At 42.2% G+C, this 18614-nt stretch overlaps 1 protein-coding gene across 2 annotated transcripts in view; it reads right to left on the bottom strand.

The window, feature by feature from the left end:
- Window positions 1–2892: 2892 nt before the first annotated feature.
- Window positions 2893–18614, bottom strand: part of hmcn1 (hemicentin 1) — a 79077-nt gene continuing 63355 nt past the window's right edge. Inside the window, exons 72-107 of one of the 2 annotated variants that reach the window (XM_031859462.1) lie at window positions 18456–18597; window positions 18134–18278; window positions 17777–17904; window positions 17504–17660; window positions 17151–17272; window positions 16864–17028; window positions 16460–16567; window positions 16038–16175; window positions 15821–15955; window positions 15163–15432; window positions 14553–14743; window positions 14148–14361; window positions 13852–13986; window positions 13302–13492; window positions 13004–13085; window positions 12530–12799; window positions 12217–12387; window positions 11947–12117; window positions 11228–11398; window positions 10911–11081; window positions 10548–10718; window positions 10268–10438; window positions 10031–10177; window positions 9739–9876; window positions 9462–9583; window positions 8949–9186; window positions 8682–8744; window positions 7945–8064; window positions 7718–7852; window positions 7502–7615; window positions 7237–7365; window positions 6998–7126; window positions 5478–5846; window positions 5148–5267; window positions 4922–5048; window positions 2893–4087 (exon numbers count right to left, since the gene is read on the bottom strand). In XM_031859462.1, coding sequence (XP_031715322.1) covers window positions 3721–4087; window positions 4922–5048; window positions 5148–5267; window positions 5478–5846; window positions 6998–7126; window positions 7237–7365; window positions 7502–7615; window positions 7718–7852; window positions 7945–8064; window positions 8682–8744; window positions 8949–9186; window positions 9462–9583; window positions 9739–9876; window positions 10031–10177; window positions 10268–10438; window positions 10548–10718; window positions 10911–11081; window positions 11228–11398; window positions 11947–12117; window positions 12217–12387; window positions 12530–12799; window positions 13004–13085; window positions 13302–13492; window positions 13852–13986; window positions 14148–14361; window positions 14553–14743; window positions 15163–15432; window positions 15821–15955; window positions 16038–16175; window positions 16460–16567; window positions 16864–17028; window positions 17151–17272; window positions 17504–17660; window positions 17777–17904; window positions 18134–18278; window positions 18456–18597 — 5937 coding nt within the window. In that variant the 3' untranslated portion in view covers window positions 2893–3720. The remainder of the gene's footprint in view (window positions 4088–4921; window positions 5049–5147; window positions 5268–5477; window positions 5847–6997; window positions 7127–7236; window positions 7366–7501; window positions 7616–7717; window positions 7853–7944; window positions 8065–8681; window positions 8745–8948; window positions 9187–9461; window positions 9584–9738; window positions 9877–10030; window positions 10178–10267; window positions 10439–10547; window positions 10719–10910; window positions 11082–11227; window positions 11399–11946; window positions 12118–12216; window positions 12388–12529; window positions 12800–13003; window positions 13086–13301; window positions 13493–13851; window positions 13987–14147; window positions 14362–14552; window positions 14744–15162; window positions 15433–15820; window positions 15956–16037; window positions 16176–16459; window positions 16568–16863; window positions 17029–17150; window positions 17273–17503; window positions 17661–17776; window positions 17905–18133; window positions 18279–18455; window positions 18598–18614) is intronic. The other variant, XM_031859460.1, reaches the window with a different exon arrangement.

The following is an 18614-nucleotide window of genomic DNA, read 5'->3' as shown; positions in this document are numbered from 1 at the left end:
CCCCCCCCCCCCCCCCCCCCCGTTCTCCCCATGTCAGTCCTACACACTGCATGCTTGGTCCACACACCAGAGTTTCCCAAACTAGAGATAAATCTTAGAAAACACAATTGAATGCAGAAAACATATTCCTGCTCCACAAAATGTATTTATTTTTTCTCTTAGCAATGATTCCTCCATTGACTTCCACACAAACACAACAGAGGGTTCCGGGTTTGCTTCTCTCAGGAAAAAAACAACATCACAGTACTTGTTTCCCATCTTGTATGATGTCATCAGTAGAGACTTCCTGATGGAATAAAAGCCCGATTGAGTCAGTAAATCCTCTCATTGCCTCCAACTGTTAACACTTAAGCAGTGGGAGGCTCTTAAAAAGCACAGTCACAGATGGAGTGGTGGGGGATTTGCTCACGGGGGGGGGGGGGGGCAGTCAGTCAGTCAGTCAGTCAGTCAGTCAGTCACCATTTACCCTGTAGAGCGTGATGAGTGTGGGGGTTGGTTTCACCCATCCTCTAACGCTGCCCCAGTTAAGGATTATTACCCACGATGCATCTCCACCACCACTCTTCTTAATCCCATTTTACTGTTCTTCACATCCCTCCCATGTGCGAGTCTCTCATGTGCAGGGAAGTATGTGGCTTTGCTTCTGTCCTTTCAGGAATGACGCGTCACCCTGAGAATCCTTTCTCAGCATTTATTTAGGTATTTAAAACAGAAAAATAATCTGGATTAAATATTTTCCTCTTGGTCTTTCTATTGTTTTATTCGCCTCAGGGCCAAATCCCAACCTGATCCAAATTAAAACCATTGCTTAAAAGGTTTGTGTGCTTGATTTGCAGGGGAAGATGAGATAATTGATATTTTGTCTCTCTTGTGCGATTTAAAAAAATATATGTTTTGTTTGCATGATCACACTTTTGAGTATTATGTCAAGCATTTCATACTTCTTTTGTACATGTTGCATGTCTCTTCTGGAAACATTGATTTTTGTATTGAATCTGGGTTTAAATTAATGCTTGTTCATTTACACAGATCCTCCACACACGGTGTCGTCTGGCAGTAGGAAGTCGTATTATATTTCCATACATTTTATAATATGAGGAAAACTGGAAATGTAAAGTTTTATCTGCCTTATCCGGTAGATTACGTCTGTTGCCAAATGATTTATTCTGCTTTCATGCTTACATTGATGAATTTGTGGCCCCTGTGTATTAGAGAAGAATGTTTAAGGCAAAGCGGTGGAGTGATGGCTATAAACAGTATAAATGGACATACAAGCAAAGTGTGTTGTGGTTAAAAAAAAATATGCTGTTTTGAAAATATTGTGTAAACGCAGCGATCAGAGGAATTCAGTTCCAGCATAATGTTTTGCTCGTGCTCATTTCCAATCAAACACAGGATGGATGTTGCTTTTTCGAAAGCACATCACAGCTGTTCTACTCAAGCTGATATTTAGACATGGGGTGTTCATGTTTGAATACTGTCATCAGTGATGATTCATCCAGATATTCGATTCCTTTTCTAATGCAGTAAAGTTTTACATGAAAACAAAAAGAAGAACGGCCCCAGTTCTTCTTCTGCTTCATGTATTTCTAGTCGGAGATGCTCGTCTATAGTCGAGGGAGTGTCCCTAACTGATGTACAAACTGCCTTACTCAATATCCCTTTTTTATGTTTGTGCTTTTTTGACAAAACTAATAAAGGTGTGACTGCTGATAACAACTGTTGTGACTTATTTTAAACAAAGTATGCTGAATACAAAGACAATCGGGGTTTATGTCACTGCGAACAGTGACATATTTTTAAAGCTACAATTAGAAAGTTTTGAGACACCCTTGTAATGTTGCAGCTTTATGTTAAATATAATTTCTTACATTTAATAATTATGGAGGCCACTGTGATCTCACCCAGATCTGTGTCCCGACACAAGCTGGTCTCAGAGCTCTGCAGGCGGTTTCTTCAACCTCGTGTCCAATCATGTCCAATCAATTGAATTGACCGCAGGTGGATCCAATCAAGGTGCAGAAACATCTCACAGATGATCAAGAGAAATGGAAGGTACCTGAGCTAAAGGTCTAAATACATGTCAATGTGATATTTCAGGTTTCTTTCTGTTTAATAAAAGTATTGAGTGACACTGATGAGGGGGGGAAATATAACAAATTGGGGAAAAAAAGTAATGGTGTCTGAATACTTTCAGAAATCTGTGTAAGTTAAAGATATAAATTTAAGAATGATCTGTTCCTAAATGGCTGCTGTACAAACAACTTCTTGGATGTGTTTCAGAGTAGACTACTTAATGTCATTGGTCATGAACGATTCGTTAACTGAAGCAAAATGATCATTCAGAACAGGGTAGTTTTAGCCCATTATTTTGCATTTAACTTAAAGATTTGACAGGATATTACACCTTTTTTCTTTTCATTTATCAGGAGTGAAAACATCAAGAATAATGTTTATATTATCTTTTTTTGCAATCACTTATACAGCTTCATATACTGAATTGTTGTACTAAATTATCCTCAAGATGCCTTTGATTTACATTGTCTACCTGCTTTTTGTTTCAATTCCAGCTAATATTAGCATTATTTCATCCGTATTGATACATTATAAATATATAACATTGTTGGAGAGATATTAGAAATTCAAACAAATAAAATTGAATCTTAAAAGTTACAAGTAGAATTTTGTTATGGCCGACAAAAGATAAATCCTCGTCTGTGATTCTCTATTGCAGAGAATACATAAATAAATAATAAATAAATGATGTGATCACTGGAGAGTTACACTGGAAGTAGCTTGATCAATTCAGACTTTTTAAAGTATGAAATGCTTAATAAGGATCAGGGCTGTTTTATGAAGTAGCGCTGCAGACAAACATTATGCTTGATTTCAGTGAATATTCATTTATTTCATTTTTTATTACAAAATTGATACAATACGTACAGTATGGCAATACATTATGAGAAAAAAACATATGTACAAGTCATAAAAATAAAATACATCTCGGTATCAACTATTGGATGGAGCAGTATATGGCACATTGATGATGTAATCAGTGTAACAATTAGATAGGGTTTGTTTTTGATGCACGTGTGTGTGTATATTAGGCCGCTACCTGAGGATGTACAATATGTGACAGTCAAGTTTTCTATAGCCAAAATAAGCAACGTATCTGAACAGTCACTGCTCCACTTTGGTGACTGATGACGCAAGGGCTAAACAAAAACTGCCCATTTTTCTCGTTCAAGCACTTCCCAATAAGTTAATAATAGGTAGATGTAAATAAGAGGCTAGCTACAATTTCTTGAGTAGGAATGAAGCCTACTTTTTGAGCCTGCAGTGGATGCTTTGGCTTTGAGGAGCAAAATCTTATTGATCTTATAAATAAATCTGAAGGGGAAGGGGGAAAATAACAAAATATCAATTGTTTCACTGAAAACGTCCTGACATATTCACGTGAGGAATCCAGGGATTAGAGCCAATGAATAGCCAGTTTCAACCAAGCCTCCTGTTGACCTCCAGTGGCCTGTATTGTATCGAATTTAAATCTACTTCCTTGTGTCTTCAGGGCTGTATGCACTCACTGGCCTCTCTCACACTGAACACAAAGTCTTTTCAGTTTGTTTACTGATGTGGCCGGTTTTCCAAAAACCACACCCACTCACTCATTTAGGACGCAATTCATCTCGGCACGGTTGTCTCGTGTCATTTAAAGTGCTCTCAGTAGGGGTAGGCAGAGACGGAGATATAGACGATAAAGGTAGTCTGGTACTCAATGCCTCCGTCTGCGCTGTAGGAGAGGGAACGGACCTTCATGCGGTACGTGTGGGGCTCTCGTAGCGCCCGCCTGGTGAACAGCACTCCCTTTAGGTTCTCGTCTCGCAGGGCAAACGGTAACGTGACGTCCTCGTCCACCACTAGGAACGTGGTCCTGGGGTGCATCACTCCGTCCTGTGTGTAGGCCACCAGTCTGATGAGGTCCTGGTTGGCTGCAATGCCAAAGGGAAGAGACAGCAGCTTGTACTCCAGGGCGTAAGGGCTCAGTGCACATTCCAGGTCATTTGGTGGGCAATTCTTCAGGCAAAACCTAGACGCAACATAGAGAGTTGAGTATAATGTGGGAAAAGCAGAGAAATAACTAATATTGTCTAGGATAGAAGAATCTTTACTAACCCCAAAGTCTGAGCACTAATTGTCTAAAAACCTTTGCAGATGAAACCCAAACTATCAGCATATCGCACCACAATGGCTTTGTGAAGAAATTGTTTTTTGGATGAACAGTGTATAGGATTTAGTGGCAGAAATGGAATATAATATTCATAATTATGTTTTCATTCATGTTTAATCACGTGCAACTGAGAACCAGAACATCATCAGCATACAGTTATTTTATGACATACCTCTCCAACCCGTAAACCTAAAACAGAGAACGTCACTTTGACAGCCAGAATGGCAAGAATTTCTGAGTATGAGAAGTGAGCTCTCTGCACATGGATGAACATGGCTCTCTACTTTAATGTGAACAGTCTGCTTGTAGATCATACTTAATTGTTTATTTAGTAGGCAGTAGGACGTACATATTGCAAGGCATTGGAACAGTCAATGCCTTTGAAGAATCCTTCCTTGACTTTAAGAAACACCCACGGAGTGGGTTCTCTTCCACGGAGTCCGCCATGTTGGACTGCCGTGTTTCTACAGTAGCCCAGAACGGACATTCAGTTGCAAACTGCAACCTCGCCGCTAGATGCCACTAAATCCTACACAGGGGTCCTTTAAAGTTTGAAAATAACCGAAATATACAAACTGCTCCATAATTGCAAACCCCCTAAATTGAACAAACAATGAGTGGCTATGTTTCATCACTTTAATGGATTAATCCTAATTGTATAAGCTAATTGAGTGTATTTCTGTGAAGGTTTACCCTGTGGCTGTATCCCTCTGGTAGTTCGGTGGACAGGGTGTATCAATACATTGGTAACTTCCTCTCATGTTAAAGCACATCTGGTTTACTCCACACTGGATGTTCTGCTCCAGGCACTCGTCTACATCTGTAAATACAGCAAACAGCTTATCGTCATTACTGTACAAGCTATAATAGCATTACATGATGGTGATGGAAGGAAAGGGGAGTAGCTGGTGGTTCTCACCTTGACAGGTCTTGCCATTGGTCATGAGGCGGTAACCAGCAGGACAGAGACACCTGTTGCTTCCTGGTGTGTTCATACATTCATGCTGACAGGCATCCCTCACCTCACACTCATTGATGTCTGTTGGAGTTACACACGCAAACACACAAACAACCATAGAATGATGAGAGGGAAAATCTTACAACATAAATTACATATTAAGACACATTTTTAAAGCTTTCAGTTCTATATTCAAGTCAAACCCACAACCAGCAAAGCAAAGAGACAGTTCCTCTATGAACAACTTTCATCCTCTCCCTCATCTCATCCCTGCCTGTCCTCCATTGTTACCTAAGCAGGAGCCACCCCTGGACTCAAACCCCTGCTGACAAGCGAGGAAGCCCTGCTGTGAGGAACGTATGGGAGTCTCTCTGCGGCTCCGGCTCCTGTTGCGCCCCCTTGCGGTGGCCGCGTGGGAGTGGTAGCTCTGAGAGGCCAAGTTGTGGTACAGCCGCTGGTAGGAGTTGCGCTCAGGAGAGGATAGTGATGTTCGGTAGCCAAATGAGTGACTTTCATAGCTGGGCAGACGCTCCAGACCAGCACAGGATTTGCCATCCCCCAGCAGCTGGCGTCCCGGCGGGCAGGTGCACTTGAAGCTGCCAGGTGTGTTGATGCACTGGTGGGCACAGGGCTGTGGAAGCCGCTCACACTCATTTATGTCTGCCCTCAGCATAAAGAAAGACCAGCAGCAGGAATAGACAGAAAATAAGGAGAAAGAGGTGCAAAAAGAGTACAGAAGTAACAGGAAATGTGGGTTTAGAGGGATGAAAAGAACAAACGAGGTGGTGTGGGCCATGAAAAAAGAGGAGGGAGATGAAAATGAGGGGGAAAAAGGGTATATGTCAATTACCCCACTGTACAACAATACATTTCCATGTCCCTAAGACAGAAATGTATTGAGGCTATAAATACATTTGTCTAATTTGAATGAGAGACTTATCTCTTCTCATATCAAATAAAAGTAATGCTTTGAAGATAATAACTTCAAATTCCATTTTAAATCTAGTTGACCTTTTATCTGAGTAAATAATATCAAATATAATTCACATTTGATATCGGGTACAAAATCCAATTCATGCCAGATGAATATTTCACAAAGACAGACATCAGCGTACAATGTTAATGATGTCACAGGGGGAACAGTGAATGTATGCCATTACAAAGCAACTCCAGGAAATAGCCAGATCCAAAACATAAAGGTAACAGTTTAAAAGTCAGGATTGGAAGAGAGTGAAATGGACAGAGTGACCGACAGAGATGTGAAGTCATGGTGCTGGTCTTTTTATGGTTGATGTGTTGCAGAAAGACACATTTATTTTCAGTTCCCTTCCTCTGCAATCCTTCCTGACCCTTTCTCTTACTCCTATCTGACAGTGTAGGTAAGTAGACGTAGCATCAATGTAGAGCTTTAGAGGACCTGATACCATGCATTAAAGCTTTGCAGGGACTTTAAAGTTATCAGTTAGTCAGTGGTTTTAACTACAGTATTCTAGAGATGTAAGCAAGCCCTGGCAGGATATAATGAGCTATGTTGCAGATGTCAGTGGAGTTATTTTAGTTTTTCAACAGGAGTGAGTCTCTGACACAAAGAGAGAAGTATGCTGGTAGAACCGGACAAGCTGACAGGAAGTGCAGTGCAAAAATGTTTGACACGTTCATTGCGTAACATGCTGTATGCTTTGGCAAATATCCTCAGCTAAACAGAATACAAGAAAGTGGAAGTACCACCTGCCTGAATATTGAAAATGAGGAATACAATATTGGATTTATGTTTTCTAATTTTTATAAGAGACATAAAAGGATGCACGTACCGATACAGGGCCGTCCCACTCCCTGAGATCTGTAGCCACGTGGACAGGTGCAGTGGTAGCTGCCTCTGGTATTCTCACAGATCTGATTGTATCGGCACTGATGAGTGCCATCTCTGCACTCATCAATGTCTACAGCACAAAGGATACAGAAGTTAATCCTGTTGCAGAACGAAAGTCTTTCCCAGTCTGTACTTTATTAAATATTGTACTTCAGAGAAAGTTGAATTATGAATACTCACCTACACATTTGGTCCCATTGGCACCTTTAGTCATACCATTGGGGCACAGGTCAATACAGGTGTAACCACCCCGTGTGTTTTTACACTGCTGATCTGATCGACAAACCCTCTGCCTGCACTCGTTTATATCTGGGTTGATCAGAGAGAGAAGTAGAGAAGTGTTTTGTTTCAAAGAATGCAATTATATAAAAATGAATAAAAAATAGTATCCCTATATTATGATAGTATAGATAAAGCACTATAAGGAGAGGTGAAGCTGTCTCACCTATACAGCGTCTGTTCCTGATTTGAAAGCCTGGCTCGCAGGCGCAACGGTAGCTGCCAATCGTGTTCAGACAGTGTTGATTGCACAGATTGGACTCCTTGCACTCATTCACATCTAAGCAACAAAGAGGACAGTTATAAAAAAAAAAAAAAAAAGGTTCACATCAGCAACACTCACAACAAATCCTCAGTTATTCAATGCAGCTAGTTGATGTACCCGTGCAGCTGAGACCATCGGCTGTTCTCCTGAAGCCGCGCCCACAGTGCATGACACATCGGTACGAGCCAATGGTGTTCTCACAGTCCTGTCCATCGTGGCACACGTCCCCACCCAGTGAACACTCATCAATATCTACGAGAATGAAGAGCATTGAATTAGCTAAACAATGACCCGTGCGTGTGATAATAACGCTGAGAGCACTGATTAAGAAGTGATTTGTATACCCTGACAGGTTCTGCCGTCAGCTGAGATAGTGAGGCCTCTGGGACAAGAGCAGTAGTAGGTTCCCACGGCATTGTGGCAGGCATGGGAACAGGGGTTCCTTACCTCACACTCATTCTCATCTGTGGCACATAAATGATACATAAACAACAATATGGCAACAATCAGATAAGATTCAAGCATACAATGACAAAGTTCTGCTAAGTATGTTTGGATAAGCTGTTGACAGATATAAAGGCACTTTTCAAATCCACTATGTGACTTTAAAAGCACATTTTTAATAGACTTTTAACTTAACATATCACTATTATTATCTAGCGACAGACTACAATGTTGGTTAGCTGATTCTCTCTGAGATTTTGGGGTCGGAAGCTTTGTGATTTATGTTTGTAGTCTGAGTTGTATTGACCCATCACGTTTGAGCAGGTAACCAGTCTAGGAGCGTGGAGAGCAAAAGAGACAGAACCCACCAGCAATCGTCTGCCGATGATTTAGATTTTTATTGGTTTAAAATTAGCTTGTAAACCAGCTACTTGTGAAATAATCCGGTCGTACGTGTTGCCTCTCAAATCCAACTCCTGTCTTGCATCTCAATTCGTTCATCGTTAACAACTGTAAACGATGAACAATGGCTACACCGGAACCCCAGAAATATAGCCCCTTGCCCCGGGAGGCTTATCCGTCGTCAGATCAATAGCCCGAGATTGGGAAGAGCATAATATGCATTAATAAACATTACCTGCACAGTAGGGCCCAGCAGACACCAGAGTGAATCCCTGAGGACACTGGTTACTGCGATCTCCTGGAATAATAAACATTTCATCATTCAATTTAAATTACATGCAGGGAAAAAAAAGCAAGATCAGATTTAAAAGGATGACTGGACCAAACATACAAAGGAAAAATCTATAGCCTAATATGAATTTAGCAGCCTTGTTGAATCCATCTCTCACCCAGTCAATTTATAATTCATAAATTCAGTAATTTCTTAGGACAGTATTCTCACCCTTGGCGATACTAGCTTGGATGCTATACTCCAACATCTCCTCCATGGGGTGGTACTGAGCGCTGATGGCTGAGGTATGCAGCGTCTCTACGAGGTAAGGCATCTTGCCCTTGGATAGGTCGTAGGAGATGGTGTGGTTCCAGGAGTAGGGCACACTCTCCCCGTCGATGCTGAACATGCGGGTGGACAGAGCGTACAGCTGGCCTGGGCCTGTCTGGATGTAATCCTCTGTGTAGTCCTGAGTCGAACAAAGGGAACATGTGAGGCAGTTTTAAAGTAGTTTGACATGTTATAGCTCCACACAATATGGCATCTGCAATGATGAAATGGATATGCCATTTGTAGTAAACTGGATAAAACAGAGTTGAAAATACAGCATTTGTTACGCTCACAATGTTTGGTCTTTTACTACTTTTGCCTAGATCTTATACAAGTTGCAATTTATTACTAAGTAATAAACATACCTATCAATAGGTCACAAAGTCTAATCACATGCATAGTTTATTTATTTACCTTGATGCTGATGTCAGCATGTGAGGGCAGCTGCAGGATGTGTCCGTTCACTACCATGTCCAGTAACAACACTCCATCTGAGTCCAGGCCTCTTGCAATGTGAGTCATCCTCAGGATCTCACCTACCAAGATTACCCCACAGACAGTTTGTCAAGTTCCGTTTTACCCTACTAGCATTATTCATATCCAAAATCATCAGTCAACATTTTCACAATTGCATTAACCATGTCATATTGTAGCAATAAAAACAGACACACCAAGGCCTGTCAATTCTTACCCGTGGCAAACTCCACTTGTGTCTCTCGCCTGAAGATGCTTCCTGTTAGCGTGTTGCCATTGACAGCCTCTCCTACTTCCTGTGCAGTGGTCCAGTAGACAGGGTTCAGGATTGAGATGAGCTTTCTCATTGCAGGACCTTGAAATAAAAGCATATTTAATTTAATTTATTATTAGATTTATTGAGAAGGTTCAAGAGAACAACTTAGGTGCTCTAGTTGTGTGGAGGCAGGTACTATTTGGTGCATTTAAAGAAGAAGATTAAATATATATATAACTGTTGGAAAACTGACCTAATGTCCTTGGTACATTAGTAATAGTGGCTTTAATAGTCCTGCCACCAGACTTGCTGTCTGTGATGGTGGCATTGAGGATAGCGATGCCAAAATCGATATCGTTGATGTTTCCTATGATGCTTCCTCGTGCCTTCTGGGCTCCACCTGACAAAAGAAGAGAAAGTATTCAAGAACATTTTTAGTGCAATGCTCAGTTACGAACATGCACAATTTGTATTTACAAAAATGGCTCACCTGGGCAGGTGGGACTGTTACACCTGGACAGCTGAGAGGAGTCTCCTGGACACGGCCGACCACCGTTGCTAGAAGACGGATAATTACAGAAACGGACACGTGTCCTCTCTCCACCGCCACAGGAAGCGGAGCATTCTCCCCACTGCTGCCATGAGCCCCAGTTACCGTCAACTGCAATAATATACCCAATATACAATAAGTCACCAAAAAACAGTTCTTGCATGCCTCACAATTTAGGACCATTTTCACCCCCAACACGGTCTTAAACGTGCTGACTCACCAGGACAGTTGGCTGTGCTGCATCTCTGTATCTGTGTATCTGCACCTGCACATGCTCTTCCACCATTGGCAGGTCTGGGGTTGTCACATGTCCTGTAGCGCCTCATCTGACCCCCGTTACATGTCTTGCTGCAGCTGCCCCAGCTACTCCACGGACCCCAGTTACCACTGACTGACAGTAAGAAATTAAAATGTCAAAGATAGAAAAGGAACAAAAATAAGCCAAAAGAGCAGGTACATTACTGGAAAGAAACCCAGAATCAAGTCACAAGACAGACATTTCTACATTTAGATGTAAAGAATACATGATACTAGTTAGATTTTAGAAATGCAGCAAGAGTAAATAAAAGTTCATATGACTCACTGGGGCAGGGGTCGCTATTACAGAAGTCAATGTGCACATCGTTGCCTTCACACTGTCTGCCACCATGCTGAGGGACGGGGCTGGCACAGAGACGTGTACTCTGTCTTGTCCCGCCTCCACATGAAACACTGCAGGCTCCCCAGCTTACCCAGGATGACCACTTCCCATCCACTGGACAGCACAAGAAAAGAAGGAGGAGGAAGAAGCAGGTCACTTATACTGATTTTACACCATCCAGTAAAGAACAGACGTATGAATATGGACTAAAATCTCTTTCAATTTGATTTTATCATTAAGTACAATCCCTGAGCCCTCACCAGGACAAGGTCTCTCCTTGCACACTTGTGTTTGGGTGTCTGTGCCCTCACACTGCGGCCCATCAAATGCTGGAGGAGGGCTGTTGCACAGCCGGATTCTGGACTGCATACCCTTACCACAGCTCTCACTGCATGCGCTCCATGGTAACCAAGAGCCCCAGTTACCTGCCACTGCAGGAGTATAAACACAAAGTCAATATATACAGGCCTAGAGTCATATATTTAGACCCAGCGGTGGAAAGCAAGTACGTAAGTAAGTGCAATTTTGAGGTGGTTGTACTTGACTTGTAGTGTATTTCCATTTGCTGACACTTTATACTTAAGTACTATTTCTACACTGTGGTATTGCTCCTTTTACTCGAGTAGGATGTAAATAGCCCTTCCACCACTGTTAAGGCCCACAAACCGGCAAAATAAAGGAAGCTTGTTTATTGAGACCTTGTGAAAATCAAGGCAATTAATAAAATCGGGCAAAAAGCCTGTCCATTGTAAATGTGTGATTTATTATAGGAAGTCACACAATTGAGATAAATAGTATTGCAACATTATTTCAGTAAAGAACTGACTTTTGTATTTAGAAGATGAGAAAAGTGTGATTTTAAACAAATATGAGATGTGAAGATGTTAAGATGAAACAAGCATTCCTGCCAGTTGAACCTCCTCATTCCAACTATTCATACAGCTGACAGCCTTCTGCTGAACTACATCTGGTCACTCACCAGGACAAGGTCTGACACTGCACATGATGACCTCCACTGCCTTGCCCTCACAAGGCTTGCCTCCATGCTGAGCTGGAGGGTTACTGCAGGTCCGGACCCTGGTTCTGTTGCCCTGACCACAGGTACGAGAACACTCCTCCCAGAGAGACCAATCGGACCAGTTACCATCCACTGTAGAGGGACAACGGTAAAGACTTTGTTACCACATGTGCCATTTGGACAGTCTCCTGTACAAGTACTGAATCCTCTGATTTATCAAAGCACTCCCACCTGGACAGGGCTTTCCCTGACAACTACGTGTTTCTGTGTCAAATCCTGCACAGTGACGTCCCCCATTGGCAGGTAGAGGGTTGTTACACTGTCTCAGCCTTTTTTGGGCCCCAACACCACAGGACACACTGCAAGGACCCCACTCTGACCACTCGGAGTAGCCCCCATGAACTGGAAAACAAATGACTGCACGTTAGAACAACATGTCTTTTGCCATTTGGTCCATTTGGATGATTGTTTACTGTGCTTTTAAAATGAGAGTTGGCTCAAAAATACAGCACAACGATAACAATCCCCACCATGTCCTACTCACCTCGCACAGTAAGAGTGACCCTGACCAGCACTGATCCCAGCAAGTTTCTGGCCACACATTCATATTGAGCTGTGTCCTCCTTCTGGGCACTGCTGATCCTGAGGGAACCGTTGGACAAAGGGGAGAAGCGGTTGTTACCCAGCAGGGGTCGCCCCTGGTGAGACCACTGTATCACGGGGGTAGGCTCCCCCTCCGCCTGACAGTTGAGCACTACTGTGGTGCCAGCATCCACCACCGTCTCCACTGGCTCCACTATGATGGTCGGCGCACCTGGAAAAGGGCAGATCTATGTGATCTAACCTTTAAAAGGGGAATTCCACCGATTTCACACATTGAAATCAGTTTGGGAGCACTAAAAAAAACGATACAAAATCACTAAAGTACTATGTCAATGTCAATTTTTGCATTTTATTCATGTCACAAATGCAAGACTCGACGCTAAATAGGACAGCCACAGATAAGATAGACACTTACGCTGCAAGGTAAGTGTAACACTCCTTTCCACCACTCCAGCATCATTTGTTGCCACACACATATAGTTGCCTGCATCTTCACTCTGTATTAAAGTTAATGAAAGCACAGTTCATTATCATAATCACAAATATGTTTTTAAAAAAATGTATATATATACTTAAATGACTGTCTGAAAAGCAAAGAAATTGTGTTTACATGAAATGTTAAACCACTTAGCCAGCAGAGCACTTTCACTTTCTATCAACTTTATTTGCAGACTATTACACATGAGAGACCTCAGTTTAATGTGTTTTCCTACCACAGTGCCATAGATGGCCAGAGAGCCGTTGTCCAGCTGATAAATGCGGTTGCTGATCTGGATGTTTATTCCACTCTTGCTCCACCGGATGGTGGGCAGGGGGTCTCCCCGAACTTCACAGTTCAGGATGGCATTACCACCCAGAGGTTCAATGCAGTTGGAGTGAAGGTCCCCATCGATGATAGGAGGCTCTGGAGACAGACGGAAGAAGTTGACATTATGGAAAGACCACTTGATTAGGATTGAGTTGTAAGTTAAATGGTAGCACTTTACTTTAAATCTCTCTACTTAGCATTTATAAGCAGCACACTTCTAATACAATATAATGTAGTTGTATGTATAGCTATAGGGACATTTTTAAGTGGTAATGTACAATATTTGTCAACAATCTCTTCTATAGTATGATATTTTATATTAATACAGCTGTGTTTTACTATATTGTCATGCATTATCTGTTCATAAACCAGCCTCCACTTATGGGTGCCTTGTGCCTACAAAGGGGGTTATAGTTGTTAAACACATTGATTAACATTAATATTTGTGGTTTTACCTTTGACATAGACAAAGCCCAGTGACTTGATGATTCCTACACTGTTTTCTGCCACGCAGCTGTAGGTGCCGGAGTCGTCTTTGTTCACTCGCTCTATCACCAGCTCACTGTGGCCGTTCATGTGGTCGTAGTGAACTAAAGCATCAACAAAAGGCAGAAAAAGATAATAATAAGAAAAAGACAGTCTTCATTCTAATATATCACATACAGCACAGCTAAATAAAACGAGCATAGCTCTGATGGATTTTTTCGTTGATATAAAACATTTTCCTAATCAATGGGGTCTTGCTATACACCTGGGATGATGTTGTTGTTGAAGGCCCATGTGATTCTGGGAGGGGGGATGCCACTGGCTCCACAAGCCAGCAGGAGGCGCTCTCCCTTGTTGAGGGCCACATCTCCTAGCAGCTCAGTGAAGACGGGGCGAGTATGTACAGACAGGGTTGTTGTCCGACTGTCCTGTCCGACTGCATTTGTGGCAACGCAGGTATAACTGCCTACGTCGTCAGGCTGGTACAGAGGGAGGGGAGATGAGGAGAGTGGGAGCAGAAAACAATATTTAAATGCATCTTTTTGATGCAAGACAAGCCACTTAAGCCACCTAAACTAAATTTAACACAAGCTATTTTCACTTTCCAGAAATCTACAGACATAAACAAACATGTATAGATCATTTGTTGTTTTCCTTATGTTTTTCTTACATGAGCGATGTCTATTACCAGCTCTCCAGAGGGCAGGATCGTGTACTCCCCTGTGCTTTCACTGAGAGGATTACCGTCCTTCTCCCAGGACAGGCTGGGCTGAGGGACCCCCTCTGCCACACACACCAGCTGAGCTTGACTGTTTTCCACCACCGCTACCTGCTGCTCTCCATCTTGAATGGAAGGTGGGACTGCAAAGAAGTCAACATCACATTAATTTTAACAGTCGAGTGAAGGTTTTAGAAAATATGCAAAGCTACTAATGCCCTCTACATTACATTTTATATTTTGAGGCAATTAACTGGATTGCTTTATTGCACATGGGAAAAGGCAGTACACCAAAAATGGAAAAAGGCTTTGTTCTTCCTGCTTGCTTACACTCACAAATGCAGTTAAAGCATAAGTACATGGGTAGTTACAGCTACATCTTTGCAATGGAAAGTGGTACTTAAGATTGTATGTGAAATGTGGTTTTAAAATATTTGAAGATACCAATGTATCACATTCAGTTAGATCAGTTTCACAATATATAATGTTTGTGTGACATCACAAAAAATAATGCGCTGTGTTCATTGATGTAGTTTGAAATACTGCACTAACTGAAACTTACTCTGTACAGTGAGGCTCATCTCATGGCTGACTGTGCCGGCTGCATTGGCAGCAGTGCAAGTGTATCGTCCAGTATCACTTGGCTGGATGAAGGCGATCTGCAGGGATCCTGAGTTGAGCACCCGCTGGCGCACAGATTCACTCAGCGGCTGCCCGTCTTTGTGCCATGTGACAGAAGGGGGAGGCGAGCCGTCAGCTTGGCAGTGTAGCGTCACAGAGGAGTCCACAGGTGACAGATACCTTTGAGTCACTGAGCTGATTACTGGAGGGACTGCAGGACACAGCAAATGGAAAAATATTTCGAATATTTATTGACGTTATTAGGAAATAAACAAAAAACGCAACTAGGCTGATGAATATGAATTTTGGTGAGGGGCTGCAGGTTGGAATTGAAGACTCATGAATGTTACCTACAGTATCAGGATAAATGGAATATAAATTAATTAAGACAGTCAGCTCTGCGAGAATGTTTTTAAATAAGTTTGACGTTGCAGCTGAAAATTAAACCTTTCTTTTCAAAAGTAGTATTTAATGCAGCGGCGCTATTGTCTCAGAACACATGATTGTAAGGTGTTCTTCTTACATCCCTGTATGCAACTAATGAATACTACATAATACGAATGTTAATCTAGTTACTTGTACTTGAGTGAGTGCCTTACCTTGTACTCTGAGTTTGGTCTTGCCCAGCGCAGTCCCTGCAGGGTTTTGAGCCACACATATGTATGTCCCAGAGTCCGACACAGAGGCCTTATTAATCTGGAGACCACCATTAGGCAGCACGGTGAAACTTCCACCTGGCATGAAGCAAGAGACATGCTGTTATGCCTGATTACTTATGATGACTGACACACACACACACAGAGAGACATTAATTACCCGTGGTGGGTATATTGATGCCCTCCTTCTGCCAGGTGATGGTGGGCCTGGGCGAGCCTGTGGCCCTGCAGGGCAGAGTGATGGGGTTATTCAGGATCACATCCAGGGTGGAGGGATGAGACTGGATTACTGGGAGTTCTGAGGAGAGGGATGGGAAAAGAGTGATGCTCAGAAAGATCTCAAGAAAAAAAAAAAGAATAAAGTGGTACAGTAAAAGCATGCAAGAGTCATATAGCAGTTAAAGTCCTCTATTAAAAAAATGTCATCACTGAACATATATCAGTAATGAAATCATCATCAAGCGAAATTGAATTATATTTCAAAACGATGATATGGAAAGCAGTTAAGTTCAGAACCATGATTATTTTTGCTTGTCTCCAGCAGGGAGTCTCTTGGTATATTGGTCCTCAGGATGTTCTTACCCTGCACTGTGAGCTGCACGTGGCGGTGGGTGGAGCCGGCAGCATTCTTGGCCGTGCAGGAGTAGCGTCCTGCATGACTGAGCTGAGCTGAGAGGATCTCTACTGGACCTGAGCACAGATCATAACACACCAATTCAACAAAATTGACGAAGCTAATAAAGTAACCTGACACAGTTATCGCTTGGTAAAACCTCTAATGGTGTATTAGATGACTCACAGTGGTAGCTTTTCTTCGAATATAGCAAGACCAGTGGAAGAATTAACTGAATACAATAGCATAACTAATTCTCATAAAAGAGTTGGTGATTAACGTATTTTGCTAGCAATTTAAGTATTTTGGTGTCACTTTGTAAAATCATACCAAATAAAATTTGCGTACTATTTACATTAATCCTGATTCTGACCTGTGGGCAGGATGCTGTAGCCCTGTCCCTCTTTGGTAAGCTTCATGCCATCTTTAGTCCAGTGGATTGTGGGCACCGGGACGCCAGAGGCAGTGCAGGCGATGACCACTGGGGACAGTCTGGTTACAACGAGCTCTGTGGGTTCATCTGCTATAGACGGAGGAACTAGACGGACATAAATTAAAACAAATTAAATGTTAAAGAATATTTACAACAGAAATATAAATTCAATCAAATCATGATATAATAATAATGAACAATTTCTCAACAAACGCTGTGTTACTCACCGTGGACAGTGAGGTTGATGGACCTGGAGTCTTCCCCTGCTGCATTAGAGACCACACATTCATATGCTGCTGTGTCCTCCACTGTTGGTGCTATAACTACCAGGGAGCCTGATGATAGTAATCTGGAAACAATAAAATAGACGTAGGCGCTCTATAAAAAGATGGAAAACTGAACAATATATATATATATATATATATACATATATTTTAAACAGGGAATCTTACAACGAAACGCTTAAGCAATAAAGCTATTAATGTCATCTAAGATGAGGAATTATAAAATGTTCCAGTTTTGTATTTGTCAGTCTTAACTATTGAATCAGAAACTGGAGAGGGAGAAAACCTGGATCAACCTGTACAAATTCTGGTTCTGGTCAGTATTGATGGCCCGCCCGTTTTTCATCCAGCTGACGGTGGGTTTGGGTATACCGGTGGCCTCGCAGGACAGGGTGGTCTGAACGTTGACTGTAACCGTCACATTGGTGCGGCTGTCAGCGATGGAAGGAGGGACTGAAAGATAAGAACCGACGATCACAAGATTACTGGGCGACTGTCTTTGTGGGTGATTGAGACAGTTTGAAGGTATTCATGCGTTTTGTTTTTGTATGCACGTATTTATCACCCACCATATACTTGCAGATCCACTCTCTTGCGTTGTGTCCCAGCCTGGTTTGTTGCCATACACAGGTAGCGTCCAGTGTCGGTCACCTGAGCAGAGTGGATGTGTAATGACCCATCCTCTGCAAATGTGTACCTGCGCACATTTGTACAAACTGGATAAGGTATAGCACAGAGGAAATGCCAATAACTGAGTTGTGCTACAACATCATAATAATATATGTTTTTTAGATTGTGGAACTTTGAAAACACTAATACATAGTATCAAATAGAACTTCAAATGCAATTGTTTTATGATGAAAATAGTACTAATTTGCGATAGAATCTGCAAAAAGGCATCATTGTTGCATAACATGTGGCTTTACCTGGGGTTGTTTCCTGCCAATATGGCACCATGTTTTCTCCATGTGACACGAGGCGGTGGCACTCCACTTACGATACACTCAAGCACTGCTGGCTTGTTTATGTGCACTGACACTGTTAGTGAGCCTTCCTTGATAGTTGGGGCCACTGAAGACACAGGTGACAGATTAATATTTGTTTACTCATTTGTAGCTGAGCATTGAGTTTTGCTCTGTAATTACAGGAGTTGTAAAGAGAAAAAAAATTCTCCTTTTCAGCTCTATAAGAAAGGATATACAGTATATCTATATGCACGTTAGTTGTGGATAAATGATGTTACTGTACCATTTACCGCCAGGTTAAACTGCCGCGTGGTCTTGCCAGCAATGTTGCTGGCCACACAGGTATACTGAGCTGTGTCGCTGAGCTCAGCCATGTTGATCTGTAAGTAGCGGCCACCAGACACAATACGCACACGGGCAGAGGCCTACACAAAGATAGTAA

This window comes from Anarrhichthys ocellatus, unplaced genomic scaffold (genome assembly GCF_004355925.1).
Source record: "Anarrhichthys ocellatus isolate YVR2014 unplaced genomic scaffold, GSC_Weel_1.0 scaffold22, whole genome shotgun sequence".
In the NCBI taxonomy this organism is placed as follows: Eukaryota; Metazoa; Chordata; class Actinopteri; order Perciformes; family Anarhichadidae; genus Anarrhichthys; species Anarrhichthys ocellatus.
Note: the sequence above shows the minus strand (reverse complement) of the source record. Positions and strands in the feature narration are given on the sequence as shown.